General features: G+C 38.4%; 1 protein-coding gene across 2 annotated transcripts in view; it reads left to right on the top strand.

Annotated features, from left to right (window-relative positions):
* Window positions 1-27,252, top strand: part of ITPR2 (inositol 1,4,5-trisphosphate receptor type 2) — a 491,082-nt gene that overhangs the window by 369,514 nt on the left and 94,316 nt on the right. For both annotated transcript variants that reach the window (XM_047741839.1, XM_047741840.1), the window contains exon 46: window positions 19,148-19,255. In XM_047741839.1, coding sequence (XP_047597795.1) covers window positions 19,148-19,255 — 108 coding nt within the window. The remainder of the gene's footprint in view (window positions 1-19,147; window positions 19,256-27,252) is intronic.

Below are 27,252 nucleotides of genomic sequence, written 5' to 3'. Positions count from 1 at the left end.
TTGCATCAAAACAAACAGATGAAAACCATGACTCTTTTCTAGGCATATATTCCTTGGCCCTATAAGGCAATGTGGGAATTCAGTTTCTTGCTGCTTTATATATAAAGTCCTTAATGGCCAGATAAAAAGAGAAGGCCAGAATGTTGGACAAAAGACGGAGAGGGCCAAAAATGAGACTGAGGAAGTAGTCAGGGTCAGTTGAGGAGGGTGTGTAGGTTTTGCTAGGGGTTTTGGCAGTGAGAGGCCATCACTACCACCTTAGCCCAAACACTACTTCATCTCTGGGAATGGCATGAGGAGAGTGGGAATGTGTGAGTCTTGGATAACTCCCAGGTACAGTGTTGGTAGGTGGATAGATGATAGTGCATTTCACAAGATTGGAAATAGGAAAGGCTTGCAGGTGGAATGGGAAGAGAAGAAGCTTGGTTCTAGAACTTTGGTATCCAAGAACTTAAGGAACATTAGGTTGGAGGTGTACAATATGTACTCGTTTAGGTGTACTTGATTCTCAGAAAAGAGAGCCAGGCTTGGGATATTGATGTACAGAAATGTTAGTATAGATGCTGTTGGAAATGGTGGGTGTAGTTGAGATTTTCCAGGAATGGCTATTGGAATGAGAGGGATAAGTGAGATCAAGAATGGAACCCTGGGTAATATCACCCTTTAAAAGAAAGGAGGAGGAAATGTTGAAAAAGAAAAACAAAGCTGGGGGCATCACATTGCCTGATTTCAAGCTGTAGTACAAAGCTGTGATCACCAAGACAACATGATCCTGGCACAAAAACAGACACATAGATCAATGAATAGAGAGCCCAGATATGAACCCTCAACTCTGTGGTCAACCAATCTTCAGCAAAGCAGGGAAAAATATCCAATGGAAAAAAGACAGTCTCTTCAATAAATGGTGCTGGGAAAATTGGACAGCTATAGACAGAAGAATGAAACTCAGCCATTCACAAAGAATACCATACACCATACACAAAGATAAACTCTAAATGGATAAAAGACCTCAATTTGAGGCAAGAATCCATCAAAATCTTGGAGGAGAGCATAGACCTTTTGGACATCAGAGAAGATAGGCAGTAACCTCTTTGACATTGGCCATAGCAACTTCTTTCAAGACACATCTCCCAAGGCAAGGGAAACAAAAGTGAAAATGAACTTTTGGAACTTCATCAAGATAAAAAGCTTCTGCACAGCAAAGGAAACAGTCAACAAAACTAAGAGGCAACCCACAGAACAGAAGATATTTGCAAATGACACCACAGATAAAGGGCTGGTATCCAAGATCTATAAAGATCTTCTCAAACTCAACACCCAAAAAACAAATAATCAAGTCAGAAAATGGGCCGAAGACATGAACAGACACTTCTCCAAAGAAGACATAGGAATGGCTAACAGACACATGAAAACATGTTCATCATCATTAGCTATCAGAGAGATTCGAATCAAAATCACATTGCAATACCACCTTATACCAGTTAGGATGGCAAAAATTGGCAAGGGAAGAAACAACAGGTATTGGAGAGGATGTGGGGAAAGGCGAACCCTCTTAAACTGTTAGTGGGAATGCAAGCTGGTGCAGCCACTGTGGAAGATGTTGTAGAGGTTTCTCAAAAAGTTAAAAATAGAACTACCCTTTGCCAGCAATTGCACTACTGGGTATTTACCCCAAAGATACAGATGTAGTGAAAAGAAAGGCACCTGCACCCCAATGTTCATAGCAACAATGGCCACAATAGCCAGACCGTGGAAGGAGCCAAGATGCCCTTCAACAGATGAATAGATAAAGATGTGGTCCATATATACAATGGAATATTTCTCAGCCATCAGAAAGGATAAATACCTACCATTCGTACCGACATGAATGGGACTGGAGGAGATTATGCTGACTGAAATAAGTCAAGCAAAGAAAGACAGTTATCATATAGTTTGGCTTATATGTGGAGCATAAAGAGTGGCATGGAAGACATTAGGAGAAGGACAGGAAAACTGAAGGGGGGATATTGGAGGGGAGAAGAACCATGAGAGACTATGGACTCTGGGAAACAAACTGAGAGTTTCAGAGGGGAGCGAGTGGGGGGATGTGTGAGCCTGGTGATGGGTATTAAGGAGGGCATGGATTACATGGAGCCCTGGGTGTTATATGCAAACAGTGAATCATGAAATACTACATCAGAAACTAATAATGTACTGTATGGTGACTAACAAAGCATAATAAAATTTAAAAAAAATAAAGGAGAAGGAGAAATCTACAGAAATTGTTTGAAATCAGGTTGTCTGAGAATGGGACATGAACACGAGGTAGCACATAGACTCACAAAGGGGACTGGGACCAGTGGCCCCAAAGAACTGAACACGCAAGGTACAGCCGTAATTGTGAGTCCAGGATCCATCACTTAGCAGGTCACCACCTGCCTTACCAAGAGCGAGTGGGGGCCCCACATGGGCATCGGCAGTCGGAGTAGGCTGTGGGATTACTATCTGAAAAGTTCATACGCTGCAAAACCACATTGGAGTCAGAGAAGCAGTGATTTAAAGCAGCTCGGTCCAAATGTCCTGTTCTGATCCTTATCTTACGCACAATGAGAGTGAAATATTAGTTCTAAAACTCAGGGGGAGGGAGAATGAGAGAAACACTGGCGCCGTTACAACTCACATTCTCTCACTGTTACGCTAAACAAAATCACTGATACCCTCAATACACTGCACTTGCCCTTCAGAAGAGACGGTGTGTGTGTGTGTGTGTGTGTGTGTGTGTGTGTGTGTGTGTGTGTGTGTGTGTGTGTGTTTTGGTTAAAATGTCCTCCAAGGTTTCCCACGGCTCCTCGTACTTATACTTGCTCTCCTAGCTCAGCGGCCTTGCCTAAAAGCAAGAGCAGTAAAGGGCTAACAGGAAATCCTCACAGGTGCCAGATTGTAAAAGCAGATCTTGATCTGTCAGCCGGGGCTTTGTTCTAGCTTGTACCCGCTCTGTGTGGTGCTTTATGGTTTTCCGGGAAGGCGTGCTCTGGGATCACAGCGATGCTGCTAATTAAATGTCAGTGGGCCTGGGAGCTGCGGCGAGGCCTTCGCGCTGATTGCTGAGACAGAGGCAGGAAGGAGAAGCGCATCCACCTTCCCAAAGCTCATTAGGGTAGGCTAGGGCTCGCCTTCGGACCGCGTCGGCGTTCAGATTCTAAATGGATGCTGCAAGAGGGCCCACAAATGAGCTCCAAAAGGAATAAAGAGCATATGTCTGTATGGTTTTAACAGAAAACACATTCTTCCGGCAAGTTTTCCTTGAAATTGTTCTCCTCCATCATCCCCTATTTTATGGACTGCTTCACTGATTCTGGAAGTGCCTCCTATTTAACTTGTTTTTAAAGTTGATCACTCCCGCATGTTCAACATTGACACAAAACTAAGCGAGTTCTCCAAAGTAATAAATTGAACGCACATCTCGAGAAAAGATCAATGCTTTGGGTGTAGGTGGTAATAGGCAGCCAGGCCGTTCCTTGCTCCCCCCGAAGTCCCCGACATTCTCCTTTCTCACGGCTGCAGTCAGAGCCCAGGGCAGCCCAGGGAAACTCAGTCTAGAAGTCGTCATCTGCCTCCCCCACGGGGTTACTCTGAGCCCCCTATCTCGTGAGTGGCATGCTTCTTTAACCAGTTATCAAGCTAGAAAGCTGGCATTCGTTGTGACCCTTCCACTATCGCCATTCACACAGCATGTCCCATCCGTTCTACCTTCTGGATGTCTCTCAGAGCTGCCCCGCTTCCTAATCTTCCTGCCTTTCCTCCTCTTGCCATCCTCATGTCCTGCCCGAACAACAGCAGTGGCCTCTTGTTTCTCTGCCTCTGGTCAGATTCCTTTCAGTCCACTTTCCACAGTGAAGTTAAAGGGATTATTTTTCAAAGGTGTCTCTCTCCTCATTCAGCATTTCCCCAGCTTCCTATAGAAGTATAGGCACTCTCTGGCCTGACTCGGAGACCTTTTCACATCATGTTCCTGATTCCTCTTACTTTTTTCTATTTTTTGAGTTCATATTTAGTATAACTTACTTTGCATCAGGTGAGGTGTCTCGTCCAATCCGCTTTGAGGTGAACGTTAAAGGTCGCCATAACGGCCTCATTTTGCAGAAGAAGAAAGTGAGGCTTAGTGAAGCTATGTTACTTTGCCTGTGTTGGTTTGTTAATAAGTTGGATGGAAAGGATTTGAACCTGGGTCCATCAGAGTCCATGATGCTAACTGTGCAGTCCTCCTCTCTTAACTATCTCTGTCATCATCTGTGCTCTTTTTTGCACTGTATGTTCTAGAATCTGCCCACAGTCCTCACTACCCCCTTGTCCCAAACCACCATCTCTCACTGGGATTATGGTTCTAGGTGTCTGTTCTCCCTGCTTCCATTCACCCGTGCCTTCCTTTGTGTCTTCTCTAACACAGTGGCTGCTCTAAACCCTTAAAAACATAATTGAGATGACGTCACCTGTCTGCTCAAAACTTCCTGATATTCCCAGTTTCTGAGCAAAAGTCAAATCTTGGCATTGGCCTCAAAAGCTTCTCAGGATGACCTGGCCCCTCTGTCCCCCTCACCCATCTCTCTGGCTACCTCCCTCCTGACTCCTCAGGCCATGCTGGTCTCATGGCCGTGCCTTGAAGTCAAGAAATATTGCTGTGTGTCATTGAATTTACTGTTGCATCTCCCTTTTAACTTTCTGCTAAACCAGTCAGACCATTTGATTTAAAACGGCAGCCTCCACTGCCCAAGGGCTCGTTACTCCCAATCAACCACTTCATTTTTCTTCTTAGCACTTGCCCATCTGTTTGTGTCTCCTCCACTACCAGAAAGTCAATCCATAAAGGCAGAGGGTTTGTCTATCTTGGTCACTAGTATAACCCCAGTTCCTGGAGAATTTACTAGGCACACATCAGGGATTCACGAACTGTTTTGGAATGAGCATACCAGGCATACCCTAACTGTTGTATTCAGCTCGTGATTGCTTAGGTTATAAAGAACATCGTTTTGTTGTTTTGGATTGGAGTAAGTGAGTCTCCGTGTTATGCCAAAACTACATATGACCTGCATTACAGATCTAACAGTTTTGTGTTCCTTTTATAGATGACTCATGACCTCATCATAGATCACCAAAGAAGCTTGCCATACAGGCAATAACTGTCTGTAGTATCTATACATTTGTATATGTATATGTCCATACCTGTACCCTTCAGTGTCTTCTCTACCAGTTAGCTGTATAATTTTCCGAGACAGGAGAACAAGATTTCCTAAATGAGTTTGTCTCTGAATTTTATTTCCTCCCTTCCTTTCTCCTCTTTTCATGCCCTCCTTTGTCTTTTCATTTGCAACCTGGGTAATTTAACTTCTGAATGACTAGATAACATTTAAAAGGGTGTTGGATGTCACAGAATGAACAAGTAACAAAATACATCTGTTCGGAATTCTTTGTCTCTTTTCACTTTGATTCAACTGATCTGAATCCTTACTTAGAGTTGAAATTCACCTTGCCATCTCATTTCCTCCTTTATTAGGTTTGCCTTTGAAATGCAGAAGTTCACTTGAGCAATAATTCTCTCCTTTTGAGAACCACTCTAGCCAACAAAAGCTGACCTTTTTTAAAGCAGCTGTTGATTAGACAGTTAGAGGTAGAGGCAGCATTCCCTGATATTTCTCAGTCTGATGTAACTTGGAAATAGAAAGCCGTAACAACCTGAGGTGGAAATGCTTTCAAGCAATTGAGCTTAAAGTTCCTGAAAATTGTCTCGGAGCCCTTCTTCTCAGTTCCCCACATTCCACCCCCGATTTTGCAGCTGGCTAATTTGTGCACTTCCATTTGGATTCCTGAGCACACTGGCAGTGTGAGAACTGTTGTGGAACTCATCATTATAATTCCAAGCCTTTAATTAACCCACTCAAAAGTGGCTCTGTCACGTCGATGAGCAACAGCAAAGCAATTGACTCCTTCTTAGACTAGGTGTATCATCGAGGAGAGGAGACGAGTACTACCACGCTGCTCACTGAACCTGGTTGGTTGGGGAGCGTAAGGAGTGTTAAGAACGCGGATCCCCCAGTCATTCTCTTTGATATGGTAGTGCAGGTATTGCTGTGATTTCACCGCTAGGTAAATTAGACATAAAAAGGTCAAGTGGTTTGTACGTGTTCCTGCGAAAGGTCAGCAGCAGAACCAGAGATAATCCCTCAGGGTGAATAATAAGCCCACTCACTCCAACAGTCGCTTTGAGAGCAAGGACTCTCTTAAGTTTTGCCAATCAACCGTAAGACCTTTTTTAATATGGTCAAAGGCCTCAAAAAGATGATTCTTTTCACCTCTTGGTGCTTGCCCTGGGGTGGGGGGGCGGGGAAAAGGATCACTAGGAACAGTGAAAGAATTAGAATGCTTTTGAGGAGATAAGTGATGGCATCATTCTTTTTTTTTTTTTAAGATTTTATTTATTTATTTATTTATTTATTTATTATTTGAATTCAGTTAGCCAAGATATAGTACATCTTTAATTTTTTATATAATGTACAATGATTCATTAATTCAGTATATCACCCCATGCTCATCATATCACGTGCCCTCTTTAATGCCCATCACCCAGTTAGTTATCCCATCCCCGACCCACTTCCCTTTCCGCAACCCTCAGTTTGTTTTCCTGGAGTCAAGAGTCTGTCATGGTTTGTCTCTCACTCTGATTTCTTCCCATTCATTTTCCCCGCCACTACCCTTATTATCCTCTGCACTATTCCTTATTTATTTACTTGAGAGGAGAGAGAGGGAAAGAGAGAGAAAACATGAGGTGAGGGGGGAGAGGGAGAGAGACAAGCAGATTTCCCACTGGGTGGGGAGCCTGTCACAGGATCCCGAGATCATAACCTGGGCCAAATGCAGATGCTTAATCAACTGAACCACTCAGGTACCCCGTAATGGTATAATTCTTACTTTCTTTATGTTGTAAATAAATAATTACTTTATTCCAGAAGTAGGAATTAAAACATCTTTAACATTTACAAATTGTACTTCAACATTTCCTAAAAATCAATCTCTTCTGGAAAATTAAACACATATACAATTAAAAATGATCATGCAGAAACATTCCATGCCAGTCATCCATTCAATAAATATTTATTAAGGACCTGTTTGGTATTGGACACTATTCTGGAGGTATGGGTTACAATAGTGAGTGAAACAAAATTCCTGTCCTCCTGAAACTTATATTGTAGGCAAGGGAAACTTACTAAAATCAAATAAATAATACTGCACACTCATGTATCATTATCTGAATTGACATGGAGAAGGATCCTTGGGTTCTGCTGGTATTACCCAGATCATGTTTGAAAAATCACTAGGGGGTCACTGGGCTGTCCTTCATGGTCCGAGAGAGGCTGCTGACTGGGGCACTCAGAGGTACCTTCAGTCCCGGCTCAGTGAGGGGTGCGGGGGAGTCACCCACCTATGGGAAAGGAAGGGCTAGGTGGTGACCGCCATCAAGCATCACTGGGACTGGGGTGAGGGTAGGTGCCATTGGAACTGCCCGGCTGTCCTGAAAACTGAGGGCCCACCCCCTAAATGCCTTTACTTGACTTGGATATTGAACCCTGATTATAATATCTGTATGGCACCTTTCCTAATCCAGCCCTGAGCCCTAGGGAAGCAGTAAAGCATGGCTGGCCTCTTGCACTGCTTTGTCTCCAAAATAAACTACTAAAATAAAATAAAAAAAAATTTTAAAGGAGAAAAAGAAGAAAAATCACTAGGGAGGGAACATGGATGGGAAATATCCAACACATTTATTTGTAGGTGCTTGACGGAACTACTAAAGTAATGTTATCCTCTCATCTCTGGATCTGAAGAAATACATTACTTCCTCTATAGGAATAGTGAGACCTAGAAATTTCAAAGACTTATCTTTATGAACATCAAAAAGAAATAGGGTCTGAAGAAATGTCTGTCTTTCATCACTTCCATAGAACAAAAGCAAAAGCTCCAAGTATACATCATTTTGGGAGTTTCCTAGAGATTAGTTGGTTGCTACTTTCTTTTTTCTATTAATGTTTATTTGTATTTTGGATAACCACATGAAACCTGTAGAATTCATTTATTTTCTTGCTTCTCACCCAGAAATATTTGATCTGTTTTGAATAGGACACTGCAACAATGATTAATATAGAATATATTTGTGATATACTGATTTCAGATAAGATGACCTACTTACTATTTATTTTCATGTAGTTTTAGTCATTCGGGAAATATTGGTATATATTTATCAGAAGCAATTAAGCATTAAATTAAATAATTAAATTTTGCATGAAAATATAAAATGACAGGTATTTTCCCTTAAAATGTTAAATTATTTATAAAGTCCTAATATACATAGCTTTTGAACTATTGAAGCCAAAGAAATTATGACCTGTTTTAGTTAAGCAAAATTGAACTCAAGAATAAATTTGACTTAAGGGCACCTGGGTGGTTCAGTTACTTAAGCACTTGACTTTTGATTTTGGTTCAGGTCATGATCTCAGGATTGTGAGATTGACCCCCATGTCAGCCTCTGCATTGGGTGTGGACCCTGCTTAAGATTCTCTCTCTCTATCTCTCTCTCTCCCCCATCTCTTAAAAAAAAAAAAAAAAGAAGAAATTTGACTTAAATAATTATAGGGAAAAAGCTTGTTTTAGAAGGTAATATTGTTCATCTACACTTTTCATGAAAATAAGCACCTAAACTAATTTTATAAACCAATGTGTAATATATATTTTGATATATAATTATATAAACCTCCTTATAAGCTAATTTTTACTTGAATGAGATTTTAGTACAGAAATATTTTTAAAAGTGCAAAATGAGTTTACAAATTAAAGCTATAACAATTAAAGCTATAAATGACCAATATTTATTTATTTATTTATTCATATTTCAGGTTTTTGCTTAAATCCCAGTTAGTTAACATATAGAGTAATATTGTTTTCAGGAGGAGAATTCAGTGATTCATCACTAACATACAGCGCCCAGTGCTCATCACAAGTGTCCTCCTTAATGCCCATCCCCCATCTGGCCCATCCATCACCCACCTCCCCTCTGATAACATTCAGTTTATTATCTATAATTAAGAGTCTGTTTCTTGGTTTGCCTCTCTTTCTTTTTTTTTTTTCTATGTTCATCTGTTTTTTTTTTCTTAAATTCCACATATGCATGAAATCATATGGTGGATAAATGACCAATTTTTAAAAACTAAATGGAATAGTTTTTATATGTTTGATCCCATTACAATAAAAAAATTGTTCAAGAAATTATTTACTGATATGAAGAATATCTCATAATGCTTACTTTTTTTTTGTAGGAAAGGGAAAAACTCCTTTAAAAACAGTTGCTTCTTTAGTTTTTTATTTTAAAAACAATGGATTCCTATCTGGAATCTAAGTTGGTTCTGGTGGTAATATTTTCTATCTATTAGGACAGTGGTTCTCAAATGTTGGCAGGATTGAAATCACCTGGAGGGCTTGCTACCAGGGATGCTGGGCTCCACACACTGAGTTTATGATTCTGGAGGGCCCTGAGGTAGGGCCCACAAACTTGTGTTTCTGATGAGTTCCCAGGTGATGCTGATGCATTCGGCCCAGGAACCATATTTTGAGAACTGTTCTGGTCAGTGAATTTTAGCAATCATTAGGAAAGCTAGGTTCTTTATTACAACATTTTGAATGCTTTATGTCAAAACCAGAGTGCAAATATAACTTACTACTTTAAGTCATTTCAAAATGCATTGTTTCTCATGGGCCCTTTATGTTGTTTTTTCTTTCCTTCTTTGCCTTGCTTTGAAGGTTGATCCAGCAAACATATTTTCAAACTTACTATAATAAGACTAAAGGTCTTTTATTGTTTTTACTATAATTTTAGACAGACCCTAATGAATAGGAGTCTAGATCATCTGAAAATTGAGGGGGTTTGTTTTGGTTTTTTTTGTTTTTTTCTCATTTTGGTGAACTTCTTATTTTTCTCACCTCTTTATCTTAAGTTTGGCCACAATGGAAATAATAAATTTTTTTGATCTCTAAGATCAAAAAATTTTTTTTGATCCTTAAGAACTGTAAAAAATTTATTTTAGATCTTGGATGAGTAAAACCTATATATTTATATAAGAGAGAGAGAGAGATTGATTTGAGAGAGAGTGCACACGCGCGAGAGAGCGTGGGTGGGGGGCGGGGCAGAGGGAGAGGGAGAAGCAGACTCTCCCCTGATGTAGAGGCGGGGCTCCATCCCAGGACCCTGAGCTCCTGACCTGAGCTGAAGGCAGACATTTTATCCACTGAGCCACCCAGGCACCCCCTCAAACCTATATTTTTTCTAAATTCCTTTGATGAAGAGGCTCTAGTGTAGGGTAATGCTGTCATTCTAGGCTCCTTCCTTCAGTCCCATGGAAGGAGGGACGGGTTGAATTCTTTTCTTCTCTATGGTTGTGTGTATGTGGCAGGGATGAGGAAGTGTTTATTTTCCTTTGGGTCTGAGGCCTTTTGTCTGGTGGTCCACACATCCTCCACAGCCACCTCACAAGGCTCTCCAGGACTTATGTCCTTTCTTTCCTTGGTTTACTGAACCACCTACCTCAGAATGACACCCACTCTCTTCTCTTTCCTGCTTTGCCACACTTTCCTCTTGGCCATGCTTCCTTTGAGGCGTTCTCTTTGAATTCTCAAGAGACTATTTGGCAAGTCCAGAAAAATAAACATTATGTCTTTCTCTTTCCATTCCAGTTACAATCCAGATCCCGCAAGACAATATAGACAACTGTGTTTGACTAGGGAACAAGAAAGTCTAGGAAGGAGAAAAAAGAATAAGAATTAACTTCAAGAAAGACAGACTTTCCAGCTAGTCCATTTCATGACACTCTTTGGTGGAGAATCCTTACTTTCCTCTGCTTCCCAGTCTTGTCTACAATAATGTATGCATATTGTATATGTAATATCAAACCCATTTCTGAAGTACTCTTCCACATTTCCTCCCCTCACATTACTCCTCCCCTCCAACTCTCTAATGTTCTCACTCCTCTTTGGGAAATGCCACTATTTCTGCATCTTTCACTGTTTAACTTCAGATGTAAGTTGGATATTAACAGGGGTTTCCTGCAGCCTAGATTCTATGGCCTGAAGTGGAGAGGGTGTTCTCCTGTCTACTGGGCATGCTAGAAGCTGATAGCATTGTCAAGTGTCTAAGCGCAAATATTCCTCCCACAGTGACTATCTTCTTGCTGAAACCACACAGTTCAGTCTCATGTGAGAAAGCCTTTTCTTCTTTATAGCATGACTTTGGCCCTACTCCTAAAAGAATAATAATTCTAGCATCGATATTTAAGAGGAACAGTTATTTCTTCTTTGGGCTGTTTTCTTTATAAGGAACTGTTTAGTACCGTGTAGCTCTGGACAGTTGGCATCATTCCCAAATAGATTCTCTTTATCCCTCCATTTTTTTTTCTTCCCCTAATAGAAGGGAAAGGAATGGGTAAAAAGATCTTAGTTTATCATGCCACAATTAATAGAAAAATTCCTTTACACCTGGAATGGTATTGGCTTCTTCTATAGACTGAATGTTTGTGTCCCCCACCCCAAATATATATGTTGAGTCCCAACGTCCAATGTAATGATGTTTGAAATTGGTGCCTTTGGGAGGTGTTTAGGTCATGATGGTGGATCCCTCATGAATGCGATTAATGCTCTTATATGAGAGACCTGAGAGAGCCCTTCCCTTTCCACCCATGAGGTTTTAGTGAGAAGATACCTGTCTATGAGGTAGCGAGCTCTCCCCAGACACCAAATCTTCTGGTGCTTTTATCTTGGACTTCCCAGCCTCTAGAAGTGTGTGGAATGAATTTGTGATATATATATAAATGAAGTGTGATATATAAGCCACGCAGGCTATGGTATTTTTGTTTCTAGCAACCCAAACAGACCAATACAGCATCCCAGGATTACTGTAACAAATTACCATGATTTTAACAATCTAAAACAGCAGACATTTATTTGCTAACAGTTGTGAGAGCCTTTCCTTAAGATCAGGAACACAAAGATGCCCACTCTCGCCACTGTTGTTCAACATAGGACTAGAAGTCCTAGCAACAGCAATCAGACAACAAAATAGAATAAAAGGTATTAGTATTGGCAAAGAAGAAGTCAAACACTCTCTCTTCACAGATGACATGATACTTTATGTGGAAAACCCAAAAGGCTCCACCTTCAAATTACTAGAACTCATACAACAATTCAGTGAGTGTGGCAGGATATAAAATCAATGCACAGAAATCAGTTGCTTTCCTATACACTAGCAATGTAACTGTAGAAAGAGAAATTAGAGAATCGATTCCATTTACCATAACACCAAAAACCTTAAGATACCTTGGAATAAACCTAACCAAGAAGGTAAATGATCTATAGTCTAGAAACTACAGAACACTTATGAAAGAAATGGAAGAAGACACAAAAAGATGGAAAACCATTCCATGCTCATGGATCAGAATAATAAACATTGTTAACATGTCTATGCTGCCCAGAGCAATCTGTACTTTTAACGCCATCCTGATCAAAATAGTGATGGCATTTCTCAAAGTGCTGGAACAAATAATCCTAAAATTTGTATGGAACCAGAAAAGACCCTGAATCGCTCAGGAAATGTTGAAAAAGAAAAACAAAGCTTGGGGCATCAGCATGACCTCATCTTAACTGAATACATCTGCAAAGACCCTATATTCAGGTAAGATCACATTTATAAGTATTTGGGGTTAGGACTTGAACACATCTTTTTGGTGGACACAGTTCAACCCTCAGCAGTACTCTCCATTCAGACTCCTACTTGGGCATGTAGTATGGTTGCAAATTCTAGGCCTCTGTCTTGCTAGCCATCTTCTGTGACTTTCTTCATGCAGGTCCCTCTCTCTGCCCTCAGAATGGCTTCCTCACGCCATCCTCCCTACCTCCACCCCCACTTATGGACATTTTATCCATTCTTTAAACCTTTCTCAGACACATTTCTTACATGATCCTTATCCTAGTGCTACCAGCCAGATGGGATCCCTGGAATTTCTGTCCTTATTTTTCCTCATATTAATTACATGTCAGTAATTGTTCTCATTCTACCAAGCAGAAAGTAGATTGCTTGAAGAAGGAGAATAAGCCTTATTTATCTCTGTAATCCCACAGTAGTTTTTTTTTTAATTTGTTTTGTTTTGCACAGAACAGAATCACAAAATAGAGAAAAATAGATGTTTTGAAAATATAGGGTTTGTTTATTTTAAGCATTTTAGAAAAGGGAAAAACCTTAGTTTATACTCTCTTCTGCTGATTTCTCTCTTCTCCAAATAGGAAGAGTGTTTGGTGTAAAAGCATCGGACAATTATTAACGTAAGCGTATGAGCCAATTATTCTGACTTCAGGCTCCAGCTCACTTTGTGATCTTTGGAAAGGCAGTTGCTGTGTCAGTTTTACCAATTAATAAAAGTGGAACTCACATGAAAAAAAATCACATACGAGAAGTGCCAAAGAATAATTATTGTTGAATATCATTCAAGTACAATTGCTTGATTTTTTTTTTTACCCCATCCTTATTTGCACCCAAACTGAAATGAACATCAGAATCCTAATGATAAGAAGATAAATGTGAATGCTTTAATAAGGGATGCTGCTAAAAATGAAAAACCTCAATCTGTCATCTTATTCCCTAATCTTGGATCTAAAAACTGCACAGCGTTACTTAAAGACTCTGCTGGAGGTTTTACGTGTTTGTGGATGTGGCTTGTTCTTATGAGCGTATATGTATTTTACATATATGCACAAATTTTCATTCCTGTTTAAAGTTGCATATGTATTTAAATTACAAATATGTCATTAGTAATGAAGTGCATGAGTTTCCTTTTTTCTTCTTAACACATAAGGAAAGAATCCCTATCTGTTCATGGAAGTCTTTCCCTATGGGAAATATGTCTTTATTCTTTTATAAGGCTAACCATCCACCAATGCTTTGATTCCTTCTTCACTAATATATATGCGTATATCTGCCCATATATTACATTGCATTTTTAAAAACTTTAATGTTGTGGAAGATGATAAATTATCTCAGGCTCGTTTTTCTCTTTGTAACAATGAACTACTAAGTGTTTTTTATTGCTCAATTCTTTTGTCACTACTAAGTAGTTACGGCAGATGGAGGCGTTATCTCCACACCATGTATAAAACAATTGCTACAATTTTGCCAAATAAAGAGTGTCATGGATTATAAGAATTTCTAGGACCCAGAGATTCCCTACCTATGACATCATTCCTTTTTAGTATTCAGCGATGATGCCCATGTTCAGATTCTCATCATGACCAACACTGATTGATGGCTGGTTTTCCAGACCATGTTGTGTAGTGTCATCAGCTAATTTCGAGTGCCGTTGTGAGGGTCTCTGTGAGCTAAAGTTGGATATCATAAGATGACTGTCCTTGTGTGTCTTCATTAACTTTTTTTAAGTTTTTAAGAAAGATTTAAATTAGAGTTCTCATTGTGATGGATTTCCACAGATGTGCTGTACTTGTCTAGAAACTTACCAAGGTTTTTCACATTTGGTTCCCAAAACACACAATATTAAATGATGCTATTGCTTCTTTGGATTCTGCGCTTGTCTTTCTTTATTTATGTCATATAAAAGAGATTAGGAGAGAAAATTGGCTGAAGTAAAGAGCCCATCACTAAGAAAAAACTGATCCTTTTGATTGGCAGCCTGGCCATTCTAGATAACATTTTTGAAAGGATTGCATATATAGGGCACTAAATCTTTTTAAATAACTACTGGGCAGGTGTTAACTAGTCTCTGAGAATTTGTACTGTGCTTCTAGTAAACTATAAATTTTGACCCGAGAGCTCTATATTGATATCAGTCATTTTCACATGTTTTAGAATCCTTGAGATCTTCTTTATTTCTTTTGGACCTTATCTGTATAATAGGGGTGCTACCCTTGCTTCACAGGGTTCAGGTCCATGTTTACTGAGTACTCAGTTCCTTTTCCAAATAGCTTAAGATATAGCAGAAGGGATGTAAGTATACAAAATAACTATGAAAGAAGGAAAAATATTAAAATATTTTATTTCTGAAAACCGTACCATCATCTGATGTCTAATTGTGTTTCTTTGGTCTATCTTTTGTCAAGGAGGAAAAAGAGAGATAACTCACTGCAATTTAAGAGTTTTGCCCACGTAAAGACATGATGAATGTCATTCACTGACTTGTTTCTTTGGCAAATACTCATTGTGTTTACTTGGTGAAACAAGTTCTGTTTTTGGCTCTGAAAATCTAGAGCTTAAGGCTAGACCCTCTTCCTTAAAAATGTCATAGGCCGGGGCACCTGGGTGGCTCGGTGGGTTAAGCCTCTGCCTTCAGCTCAGGTCATGATCTCAGGGTTCTGGGATCGAGCCCCGAATCGGGCTCTCTGCTCAGCGGGAAGCCTGCTTCTCCCTCTCTCTCTCTTCCTGCCTTTCTACCTACTTGTGATCTCTCTCTCTCTGTCAAATAAATAAAATATTAAAAAAAAAATGTCATAGGCCACTCAAGAGAACCAATATCTACTAAGATACAGTAGGAGGAGTTTTGCTATCTAGGTTTGTGCAGGGCACTATCTGAACATAGATCAAGGAAGAGCGAACTAGCTTACTGAGTCAGGAAAGGCTCTCAGTTACAAAGAATGTAAAACATATCCAGGTAGAAAAATGGTACAGTTATTTCTATTTCATTTTTCCTTATAGCTTTCAAATTTTCCAAGCTAGGTGGAGATGACATATAGAATCATGAATAAAAATATTTTTTAAGTGTTCGAACATGTGAAAAGAGGCTGAGGCATCTTTTTTTTTTTTTAATTAATTTTTTATTTTTTCAGCATAACAGTATTCATTATTTTTGCACCACACCCAGTGCTCCATGCAATCCGTGCCCTCTACAATACCCACCACCTGGTGCCCCCAACCTCCCACCCCCCACCCCCCACCCTTTCAAAATTCTCAGATCGTTTTTCAGAGTCCATAGTCTCTCATGGTTCACCTCCCCTTCCAATTTCCCTCAACTCCCTTCTCCTCTCCATCTCCCCTTGTCCTCCATGCTATTTGTTATGCTCCACAAATAAGTGAAACCATATGATAATTGACTCTCTCTGCTTGACTTATTTCACTCAGCATAATCTCTTCCAGTCCCGTCCATGTTGCTACAAAACTTGGGTATTCATCCTTTCTTTTTTCTTTTTCTTTTTTTTTTTTACAGCTTTATAAACATATAAATATATTTTTTAAGATTTTATTTATTATTTATTTTGACAGAGAGAGATCACAAGTAGACAGAGAGGCAGGCAGGCGGAGAGAGAGAGAGAGAGAGAAGCAGGCTCCCTGTCGAGCAGAGAGCCCGATGCGGGACTCGATCCCAGGACCCTGAGATCATGACCTGAGCCGAAGGCAGCGGCTTAACCCACTGAGCCACCCAGGCGCCCCTAAACATATATTTTTATCCCCGGGGGTACAGGTCTGCGAATCGCCAGGTTTACACACTTCACAGCACTCACCATAGCACATACCCTTCCCAATATCCATAACCCTACCCCCCTCTCCCAACCCCCTCCCCCCATCAACCCTCAGTTTGTTTTGTGAGATTAAGAGTCACTTATGGTTTGTCTCCCTCCCAATCCCATGAGGCATCTTGTTTTTTTAAAGTGCCTTTTAGAGTGTCACTTATCTGCAAGAAAACAAGACAAATATAGAATCATCTCATTAACACTGCAGGAAAGAAAAGTCCTGGTATGTTTCTGTGAAGTAGGATATACTAAACGAACATTTTATAATTCCCATCTTTAAAAAACCCTCCCTTTTACCTTATCCATTTCTCTAGTTTCCACCCTATTTCTTAGCTCCCCCTTTTCAAGAGTTGCCTATATTCATTGTTTATACTTCTTCTCGCATTCTTATTTAAACTCACTACAATAGGCCTTGGTATCCACCGCTCCCTGAAACTGTTGCTGTCAAGTTACCAGTGACTTGAGAGCTGCTCAACCTAATGGCCAATTCCTGGTCCTCATTTGATTCAACTGCCTGTGCCTCTTGACACAGATGATCGCTGCCTCCATCCTGAAGTTCTGTCTTCCTTTGGCTGCCAGGACACCAGGTGTCACTGGTTTTGTTCTCACCTCCCTCACCCAAATTTCTCCATCTTCTTCAGGATGATGCCTCTCCTCATCCTAGCTTTTACTGGTAATCTTTGTATCTCTTTTCTCTGACTCAGCTCACTTTTAGGTCATCCCGTGAAGTCTTATGATTTAACTAACAGGCATAAACTGACAACCCCTAAATATATAGCTCCAGTCCTGACCTCTGCTCAGAACTCCTGAAAAACATATCCATCCAATAGCCTGCTCTCGTCTCCTTTCGCATGATACATCAAATTTCACGTGTCCAAGACCAAAGTGTTGATTTTCTTTCCCAAAATATGCTCCTTCTGCATTTTTCCTTAGTAAAAGTGGCATTTCTAAACCTTTGCTTGTTCAGGTTAATACTTTTGCAGTCAATCCTAACTCCTCTTTTTCTCATGCCCCAGATGCAAACTGTAAACAAACCATGACAATTTTACCTTCAACAGACTTCTTAAAACATATGCTAATGTGCCCAAATGATTACAATAATTGTATCTTTTGAAACGCATTTAGATTTTTAGAAGTATTTACAAGTCGCAACAAATTTCACGACTACAGTTTGTAATAAAAATCTACAATTCACATTTAGTCGAGAATGAAATGTAAATGGTGTTCTTGGGTGAGTTAGAAATACCCCTGCAAGCCAATTCTAAAATAATAGTTTCAAAAATGATTTGCTCTAGAACAGCATCAACGGAATGGATATTTAATTTACCATGTTATCACTTAGAAGGATAATGTTCATTAGGTTTTATAGGTTCTGGATTATTCTTTAACATTCATCTCCATTCTTTATAATCACAATTTGAATTATCATCTCAAGAATAGTACAAAGATTTATTTATTGCTTTGTAATGTTGATAAGAATACTGACTCTGGAACCATACCGCTTGAGTTCAGTAATGTATTTCTCATTTTCTAGGTACATTATCATGGACAAGTCCCTTAAATGCTTTGTGCTTCAGTTTCCTCAGCTGTAAAATGAGGGTAATGCCAGTGCCTACCTCAGGATTTCCTCAAAGGATCGAATGAGATCATGTTCTTAAGTGTTTAAGATAGACACTGGCACAGAGTAAGAGATAGGAATGGGGCCAGGAATAAAAGAATTACATGGAGATTCTTTGATTTTGGAAGCCCTCAGGGAACTTGAGGCATAAATAGACTATCTGAAAGGTTAAAGACATTGCAGTGTTTCAGGAATTGCTCAAGACAGCCAGAAAAGTGGCATGTGAAGGCAGTATGTATTAGTTATCTACAAAGTGAGAGAACTAACAACTGTCATAAACATTCAAATGAGAGAGAAAAATTACTTCTATTAACGGCCGTTGAAGATCATTTGTGGTGAAATTTTCGCTCTTTAAATGCCCATTTCGAATTACAATAAAACTGAGATAAAGCACCTATTTTGACATATGAATATTCAGAAGCATAGGACTTCAGTACAAACTGCTAATGTAGGGTTTTGATTAGATGCCATAAGAGAAATTCTTCTGAAATGTAAATACCTACTTATTTATGTAGCTAGGAAGCTGTCATTTAGATTGGTACTGCTACCCTACTGAAGTATCACACTCTTGATGATGTTTGATGTGCATGTGGCTTAAATTTATTATAGGGAGCATTGGTTGTATATCTCTGTGGGCATTATTTCTTCCCGGTGCAATCATACATTTATCTAAGATATTAACTTAATCAACAAATATTAATTGGGCACCTACTCTGGGTGAGACACGGTCTTCTCATGCTAGGAACATACAGATTGATGTAGTAATAATAGCTGATCCCCATGATTTCATTATTCATTCCTTTCAAATGGACATGCTTTCCTGAAGCATGATTAATCAGCATTAACCCCACCACTGTGATGCTATGGGTACAAGTACACAAAATAATTTCAAAGTTTGACCTCAGGAAAGGGAGAAAAAGAGACCTAAACCCTTTTCCTTCTCTTTCCCTCTAGTTGGCTCGTCACAACAAACTCTTACAGCAAATGCTCAAACCAGGATCAGATCCAGATGACGGGGATGAAGCTTTAAAATATTACGCCAACCACACTGCACAGATTGAGGTAACCATCGCTTATTTCTTGAAAGGGATCAACTGTGAAAATACATGTTCCCTTTCTCTTTCAGACCATTTTCATAATTGTTTCCTAGAACAGTGAAGTAGAATTGAAAAACAGAAACCGTAAAAGTATAAATCATATGTTAAGATGCAAGGAGTGATCTGTAAGAAATTGAGGTGTATTGCCTTCAAAGTCATCTTTGTTTTTTGGCCAGAAGAACTCTGTGTAAATTTTCTTTTATAATTAACGTTACTTGTGTTTTGTGTTGGTCATGGAAGCAATCATTACAGAGCAATGATGTTTTGATGAAAAAATTATAATAGAAGCTATCATGCAAGAAAGGCATTCTCTGTAAAAACTTTAAAAGGCTCGTTACAAGAGAGATCTCTTGTAAAACAGGGTTCAAAAGTGTGGAAGGCACTATGAAGTGTTCATGGCAGTAACATAAACCTGGAGTGCTTTAGCAACTCCCATTTTCAGTATGCAACAACTGACCTCCCCACCCCAGCCCCATGAAATATTATTTAATAGCTGTTGGCAGTTCAAGATGGATTGGTCAACATGGACATATCATTATGTGTTGTGAGACCCATCTGGCTGTCGTTTACAAGCTCTGGTATCATTTTGACACTAGTTGGCAGAGCTAATCAGGCAGAAGTGAGCAGAGTAGTTGACGCTTGTCACTCGTAATTTACATTCATACATTTACTCATTTTGATGGATATTTTTTAGTTTACAGCAGAATGCAGGATGGGTATCACTGCTATTAACTCTCAGGATATATAATCCCTATACCTTGCTGTTTACTATTGCCAAACATTTGGAATAATGAACATGTCACAAAATTGGTCTTTTGCTCATGTTTATAAACATTAATGATACTGCAGCTTTGGTGGGAGACTCGACCTAGAACCCATAAGCTGGACTGCAGCAAAAACATTGCTTATTGTTGCATCAGGTGCTTGGAGCTGGAAGAGGCTGGCCACCTCAGGAAGTTGGAGAAGTTGATATGGATTTATCACCAAACCACTAAGGTTTTAAGGAAACTCCCAGAAGTCATGGTCCAAAGCTATGTAATTAGAAGGGATAGGAATAGCAGGGGGGCTGAGTGGGCCAGAGGAAGGATTCAGTTAATACCTGTGTCAGAGCTGGTGGGACTGTCGTCTGAAGTTGGACTTTTACTGGTTTCCCAGCAACGAGGGGGAATTTCACTGGAATTACATGAATTTGGTAAATGTTTGCTGATCATTTACTCTCTATAGTTACATACACATACAGAAGACAATTCCATGTAGTAAGTGCATAAACAAAAGGCCAAGGAAATGTAGATAAAACAGCAATTAACTGTGCCTAGAGAATTTCAGGATGGGTTTCACAGAGACAGTTGCTATAAAGAATATATTAAATATTGAGTAGAAATTCCTCTATTGAAGATTGGACACAGAATTTCAGATAGAAGTAAATAAAGGGAAGGTGTGAAGCCATGAGAGACCCTTGATACTGGGAAACAAACTGAGGGTTGCAGAAGGGGAGGTGGGGGATGATGGGGTAACTGGGTGATGGGCATTAAGGAGGGCATGTGATGTTATGAACACTGAGTGTTATACAAACTGATGAGTCATTGAACACTATATCAGAAACTAATGATATAGTCTATGTTGGCTAATTGAATTTAAATAAAACAAACAAACAAACAAAAGAACATACAAGGGGGGGACTCTTTTCAAAAGATTATTCTAGTTGCTTTTGGAGAACGGATTAGAAAAGAGAATGGGGAATTGGATGCAGGCAGATCAGATGAAATATATTTTTTTTAAGATTGTATTTATTTATTTGACAGAGAGACAGATCACAAATAGGCAGAGAGGCAGGCAGGGGCGGGGGGAAGCAGACTGCCTGCTGAGCAGAGAGCCCAACGTGGGACTCGATCCCAGGAACCTGGGATCATGACCTGAGCCAAAGGCAGAGGCTTTAACCCACTGAGCCACCCAGGCACCCACAGATGAAAGATATTTTAATAAACAATATGAAAGATGGTGGTATTAAAGATGACTAGATTGGAGAAAAATATGCATACATACACATATATATGTGTGTGTGTATGAGGGATATTTATAATGCCCCTTATAAAATGTGAAAACCTAAGCAAAATGGTACAGAAAATTATATCCCTGGGTTTCTGGTTTGAATAAATAAGCAGAACTGGTGTTGTCCATTGGGATCCTAGCTTGGGCAGTTAAAAGACAGAGGATGATCATATGTTGGTTCTTGGATAAAATGAATTTGAGGTGACTCTGAGGCATTCCTGAAGTTGGGTACAGAAGTCCAGGGTTTATAGGAACAGTCTGGGCTGATGATCTAAATTCTACACGTTGACCAGACCTCATGCTCATTGGAAGACCAGCTCATATGCCCTACTCAGACAGGCCTCTCACCCATCAGGTATTCAGTAAGTTTATCCCATTGTCCTTCCACAGCACTTCGGTTGTGCTGTTAGTTTAATATATCATTTTGGAAAATGTATCTTATGTATCACTTGTCCCTTACTAACACTGTGCCTGGAGCATCCCATGATAATGGTTATTGTTGAAAATCATAATTTTTCTAAAGTTATAGACTCAAAGATGCTGAGAAACATGAGGACTTTGTGGATTATCTGGTTTACTTACCCATTCAAGGAGAAATTACTCTGTAATCATCTTTACTTTAAATTCTTCCTGTGACAGAGATCTCACGACTTCTGAAGGGAACAGGTCCAATTTTGAATAACTTAAATAATTAGAAAGTTACTTTTTATAAAGAGCTCACACTAGCCACTTTAATGTCTCCCCACTCTTGCTCCTCTGTTAGCATGATGGCTTGGCTATAACATTTGACGAACCATGATGATTACTGAACTCAAGACTCTTAGAGATTGGGACTCATGTTGTGTTTTCATTTTGAATTCCCCAGAGTTCCTCACCTAAGGAGTGAATAAGCTTTTGTTGAATACATGTATTGAAACAATTATCCATTTGGCTTTTTACAGTTAATATACTCCCACTGTCTGCCGTAATTCCTCCTGTTTGTCAGTGCCCCTTGTAGAATGTGATGACCAGAATCAAATGTAACATTTCATAAGAGGACTGAATTGTTGGATCTATAATAATGAAAATTCTATTTCTTTTTTTCAGATTTATTTATTTGAAAGAGAGAGCATGCACACGCAAACATGCGTGAATGGGGGGTGAGGCAGAGGGAGAGACTCTCAAGCAGACTACCCACTGAGTGTGGAGCCCAATGTGGGGATTGATCCTACAATCCATGAGATTATGATCCAAGCTGAAATCATGAGTCGGGTGCTTAACCAGCTAAGCCACCCAGGCACCCTTCTGTTTCTTTTTTAAAATTTATTTTTATTTTTATTCTTTCTTTCTTTTTTTTTTTAAAGCAAAAACAATGCATTCTTTTTTCCCACACCCCATCCACTGACTCTGGCAACCACCAATCTATTCTCTGTATCTATGAGCTCGTGTGTGTCTATGTCTGTGTGTCTTTGTATATGTATATGTATAGGTATATATTCAGATTCCACATATAAGAGAGATCATGTGGTATTTGTCTTTCTCTATCTGACTTATTTCACTTAACATAATGCCCTTGAGGTCCATCCCTGTATTGTCACAAATGGCAAGATATCATTCTTCTTTATGGCCAAATAATATTCCACTGCAAATGTGTACCACAATTTCTTTACCCATTCATCCATTGACAGGCATTTAGGTCGTTTCCATATCATGGCTATTATAAATAATACTGCAGTGAACACAAAGGTGCTGATATCTCTTCAAATTAGTGTTTTGGGGTTTTTGGACAAATATGCAAAAGTAGAATTGCTGGATTATTTAGTAGTTCTTGTTTTAATTTTTAAGGAATATCTGTATTGTTCTCCACAGTAGCCACCCCAATTTACATTCTTACCAATGGTGCACAAGAGTTCCCTTTTCTCTATATCCTCATTAATATTTAATATTTCTAGTCTCTTTAATAATAGTCATTCTAACATGTGTGAGACGATATCTCAGTGTGGTTTTGATTTGAAATTTTTTTTTAATTTTATTTTTTATAAACATATAATATATTTTTATCCCCAGGGGTACAGGTCTGTGAATTGCCAGGTTTACACACTTCATAGCACTCACCATAGTGATTTGAATTTTATTAATGATTAATGATGTAGGGCATCTTTTGGTGTATTTGTTGGACATTTTTGTGTCTTTTTTTGAAAACTGCCTATTCATATCTTCCACCCATTTTTTAATCAGATTGGGGTTTTTTACTATTAAGTTCTTTTTTTTTTCTTTTCAAGTTTTTATTTAAATACTAATTAATGAACATATATGGTGAAATTGGTTTCAGATGTAGAATTTAGTGATTCACCACTTTAATTTAACACCCAGTGTTCATCACAAGTGCCATCCTTAATGCCCATCACCCATTTAACCCATTCCCCATGCACCTCTTTCCATCAACCCTTAGTTTGTTCTCTATAGTTAAGACTCTCTTATGGTTTGCTTCTTCTCTTTCTTTTTCTTCTCCTATGTTCATCTGTTTTGTTTCTGAAATTCCACATATGAGTGAAATCATGCAATATTTGTCTTTCTCTGACTGACTTATTTTGCTTAGAATAATACTCTCTTGCTCCATCCATCTCCTTGCAAATGGCAAGATCTCATTCTTTTTGATGACCGAGTAATATTCTATTATATATATTTACCACATCTTCTTTATCCATTCATCAGTTGATGGACATTTGGGATCTTTCCATAGTTTGACTATTGTTGATAGTGCTGCCATAAACATTGAGGGGCTTGTGCCCCTTCGAATTTGTATTTTTGCATCCTTTGTATAAATACCTAGTAGTGCAATTCCTAGAATGTAGAGTAGTTCTGTTATTAACCTTTTGGGTTATGTGAATTCTTTATATAGTTTAAATATTAGCCCCTTATTGGATATTTGATTTGCATATATTTTTCCCATTCAGTAGCTTGCCTTTTCATTTTGTTGATGGTTTCCTTTGTTGTGCAAAAGCCTTTTAGTTTTATATAGTCCTGTTTTTAAAAAAATTATTGCATTTGTTGTCTTTGTTTTTGGTGTCAGATCTAAATAATCATCTTCAAGACCAATGTCAGGGATCTTACTGCCTATTCTCTCCTAGGAGTTTTTATGGTTTCCAGTATTATGTTTAAGTCTTGATCATTTTGATTATTTATTTTTCTTTTTTTGTAAGGTAGTAGTCCAGTTTCACTCTTTGGCCTGTAGCTGTCCAGTTTTTCCAAAACCATTTATTGGTTTTCCCCATTGTTTATTCTTGGTTCCTTTGTGGTCAGTTAATTGGCCATATATGCATAGGTTTATTTCTGGGCTCTCTATTCTATTCCATTGATCTGTGTTTCTGTTTTTATGCCAATACCACACTGTTTAATTACTATAGCTTTGTAATATAGGTTGAAATCAGGGAGTGTGATACCACTAAGTTTGTTTTTCTTTCTCAAAATTGTTTTGTCTATTTGGGGTCTTTAATGGTTCAATATAAATTTATAAATTTTAAAACTGGTTGTCCTTTTTTTTTTTCAAGGCTCTTTGCCCTCTTTGAAAAATGCCTTGGAATTTTGATAAACGTTGCATTGAATCTGCATATTGCTTTCAGTAGTATGGATACTTTAAAAACATTAGTTCTTCCAATCCAAGAGTATGAAATATTTTTCCATTTATTTGTGGCTTCTTCAATTTCTTTCATTAATGTCTTATAGTTTTTAAATATATAGATCTTTTTCTGCCTTGGTTAAACTTATTCTTGGGCATTGTATTCTTTTTGATGCAGTTCTAAATGGGATTGTTTTCTTTATTTCTCCTTCTGATAGTTCATCATTAGGATATAGAATTACAACAGATTTTTAGGTATAGATTTTTTTAGCCTGCCACTTTACTGGACTTGTTTATTATTTCTAATGGTTTTTTGATGGGATATTAAAAAGACTTAATATCATGTCATCTAGGTATAGTGACCATTTTACTTCTTTTTTCCAATTTGGATGCCTTCTATTTCTTTTTCTTGCCTAATCGCTCTGGCTAGGACTTTAATACTATGTTGAATAAAAGTGGTAAGTGGTAACATCATTGTCTTGTTACTGATCTTAGAGGAAGAGCTTTCAGCTTTGAACTGTTGAGTATGATGTTAGCTGTGACCTTGTCATGTATAGCTTTTACGTTGAGATAAATTCCCTCTATACCCCCTTTGTTAGGAATTTTTTATCATAAATGGATGTTGAACTTTCTCAAATGCTTTTTCTGCATCTATTGAGATGATTATAAAATTTTTATCTTTCATTTTGTTACTGTGTTGTATCACATTGACTGATTTGGGGATATTGAAACATACTTGCATCCCTGGAATATATCCCACTTGATTGTGGCATAGAAACATTATTTCTTAAATGCATCCTGAGTTTTTTTTGTATGTTTGTTTGTTTGACACTGTTGGATCAAGCAAAACTTTCTTCTTCCTACAATACCAAATAGATCTAATTTTTCTTTTGTATGATTGATTTCTTTAACCTATGTTCAAGAATTTTATTTATCATGACTAAATTTTATTTTGTGTGTTTTATGATAATATGCTAGTATGTAGTTTGCATATTTAACATATTATTTAGGATAGCTTCAATTACAGATAACAGAATACCAGATTGTCAATTGTTTGAATAATAAAAATATTTTATTATCCCACATAAAAGAAAGTCTAAAGATACCAGTAGTTCTACAGTTGAGTCAATGACTCAATGATGTCTTTAAATATGCAGGTATTTCCCATCTTTCTCTAGGTGTTCCTTATACTGGTGATATCTCACCTCGTGGTTGCAAAATGGCTGTAAGCATTTTAGGCATTGTGCCCTTATACTACCTTTTGTTCTACATGGAAAGAAAGAAGACACAGGCCAAAAGAAGAGTTTTTGTGTTGTGTATATAGTTTTTTGTTGTTATTATTTTGTTTGCCTGATGTGGCTCTCTGCCTTTTCTTGATTCCCTTTCCCCATATCACCAGGCTATTTTTACTTGTGCCACTGTATCAGCCCAAGGTGGTAGGGAATAAGATGACCCTTCTGGTTTACACCAATCCTGATTCATTCTTGAGGGTTGAGCAGAATATATGAATAAGAATCTTGAGATTTAGTCTATACAGACCCTTGTTATATAGTAAATTTCTGTGAAAATATTCATCCTGTTTTTTTTTTTTTAGTCTAACATTATACTGTCACAGATACCAAATAAGACAAGTTCAAAATAATGAATATTTACATCTGGTGATACACTTGAATGGTTATGAAACCTACAAAAATATGTTTTACGATGAGTAGGAAAACATTTTAATGATAAAAAGCACCTTTCTCTGAAGAAGTCAGGGCACATCATGTTGAGTATGTCCTTTGGTCGCCAACAGCAACAGCTCTTTTAGGAAGACCAAGCTAAGAATCAGAGACAGATATGCCAGGAGCTGTGTTTAAGGTTATGAAGCCAATCACTTAGTTCTTAGTTTTCTGATGTAATTCATGAAATTAAAAAGTGGGCCAAAGTTTAAACGTTAGTCTAGAAAGAATAAGGATTTGGGGTTTTGTTATTTATAAGATATTCATGATACATTCATCAATTAATTTTTCTTTTTTTTTTTTTTTAAAGATTTTATTTATTTATTTGACAGAGAGAAATCACAAGTAAGCAGAGAGGCAGGCAGAGAGAGAGGAGGAAGCAGGCTCCCTGCTGAGCAGAAAGCCCGATGTGGGGCTCGAACCCAGGACCTGGGATCATGACCTGAGCCGAAGGCAGCGGCTTAACCCACTGAGCCACCCAGGCGCCCCTCAATTAATTTTTCTTAAAGACAACAATAAAAAGTAGTACATTAAAGGATTACTTTAGGTATTTCAAGCTGGCATATTTTTCCAAATGTGAATTCAAAAGATACA

The sequence above is a fragment of the Lutra lutra genome, chromosome 8 (genome assembly GCF_902655055.1).
Source record: "Lutra lutra chromosome 8, mLutLut1.2, whole genome shotgun sequence".
NCBI lineage: Eukaryota > Metazoa > Chordata > Mammalia > Carnivora > Mustelidae > Lutra > Lutra lutra.
This window is presented reverse-complemented; position numbering and strand designations above follow the sequence as displayed.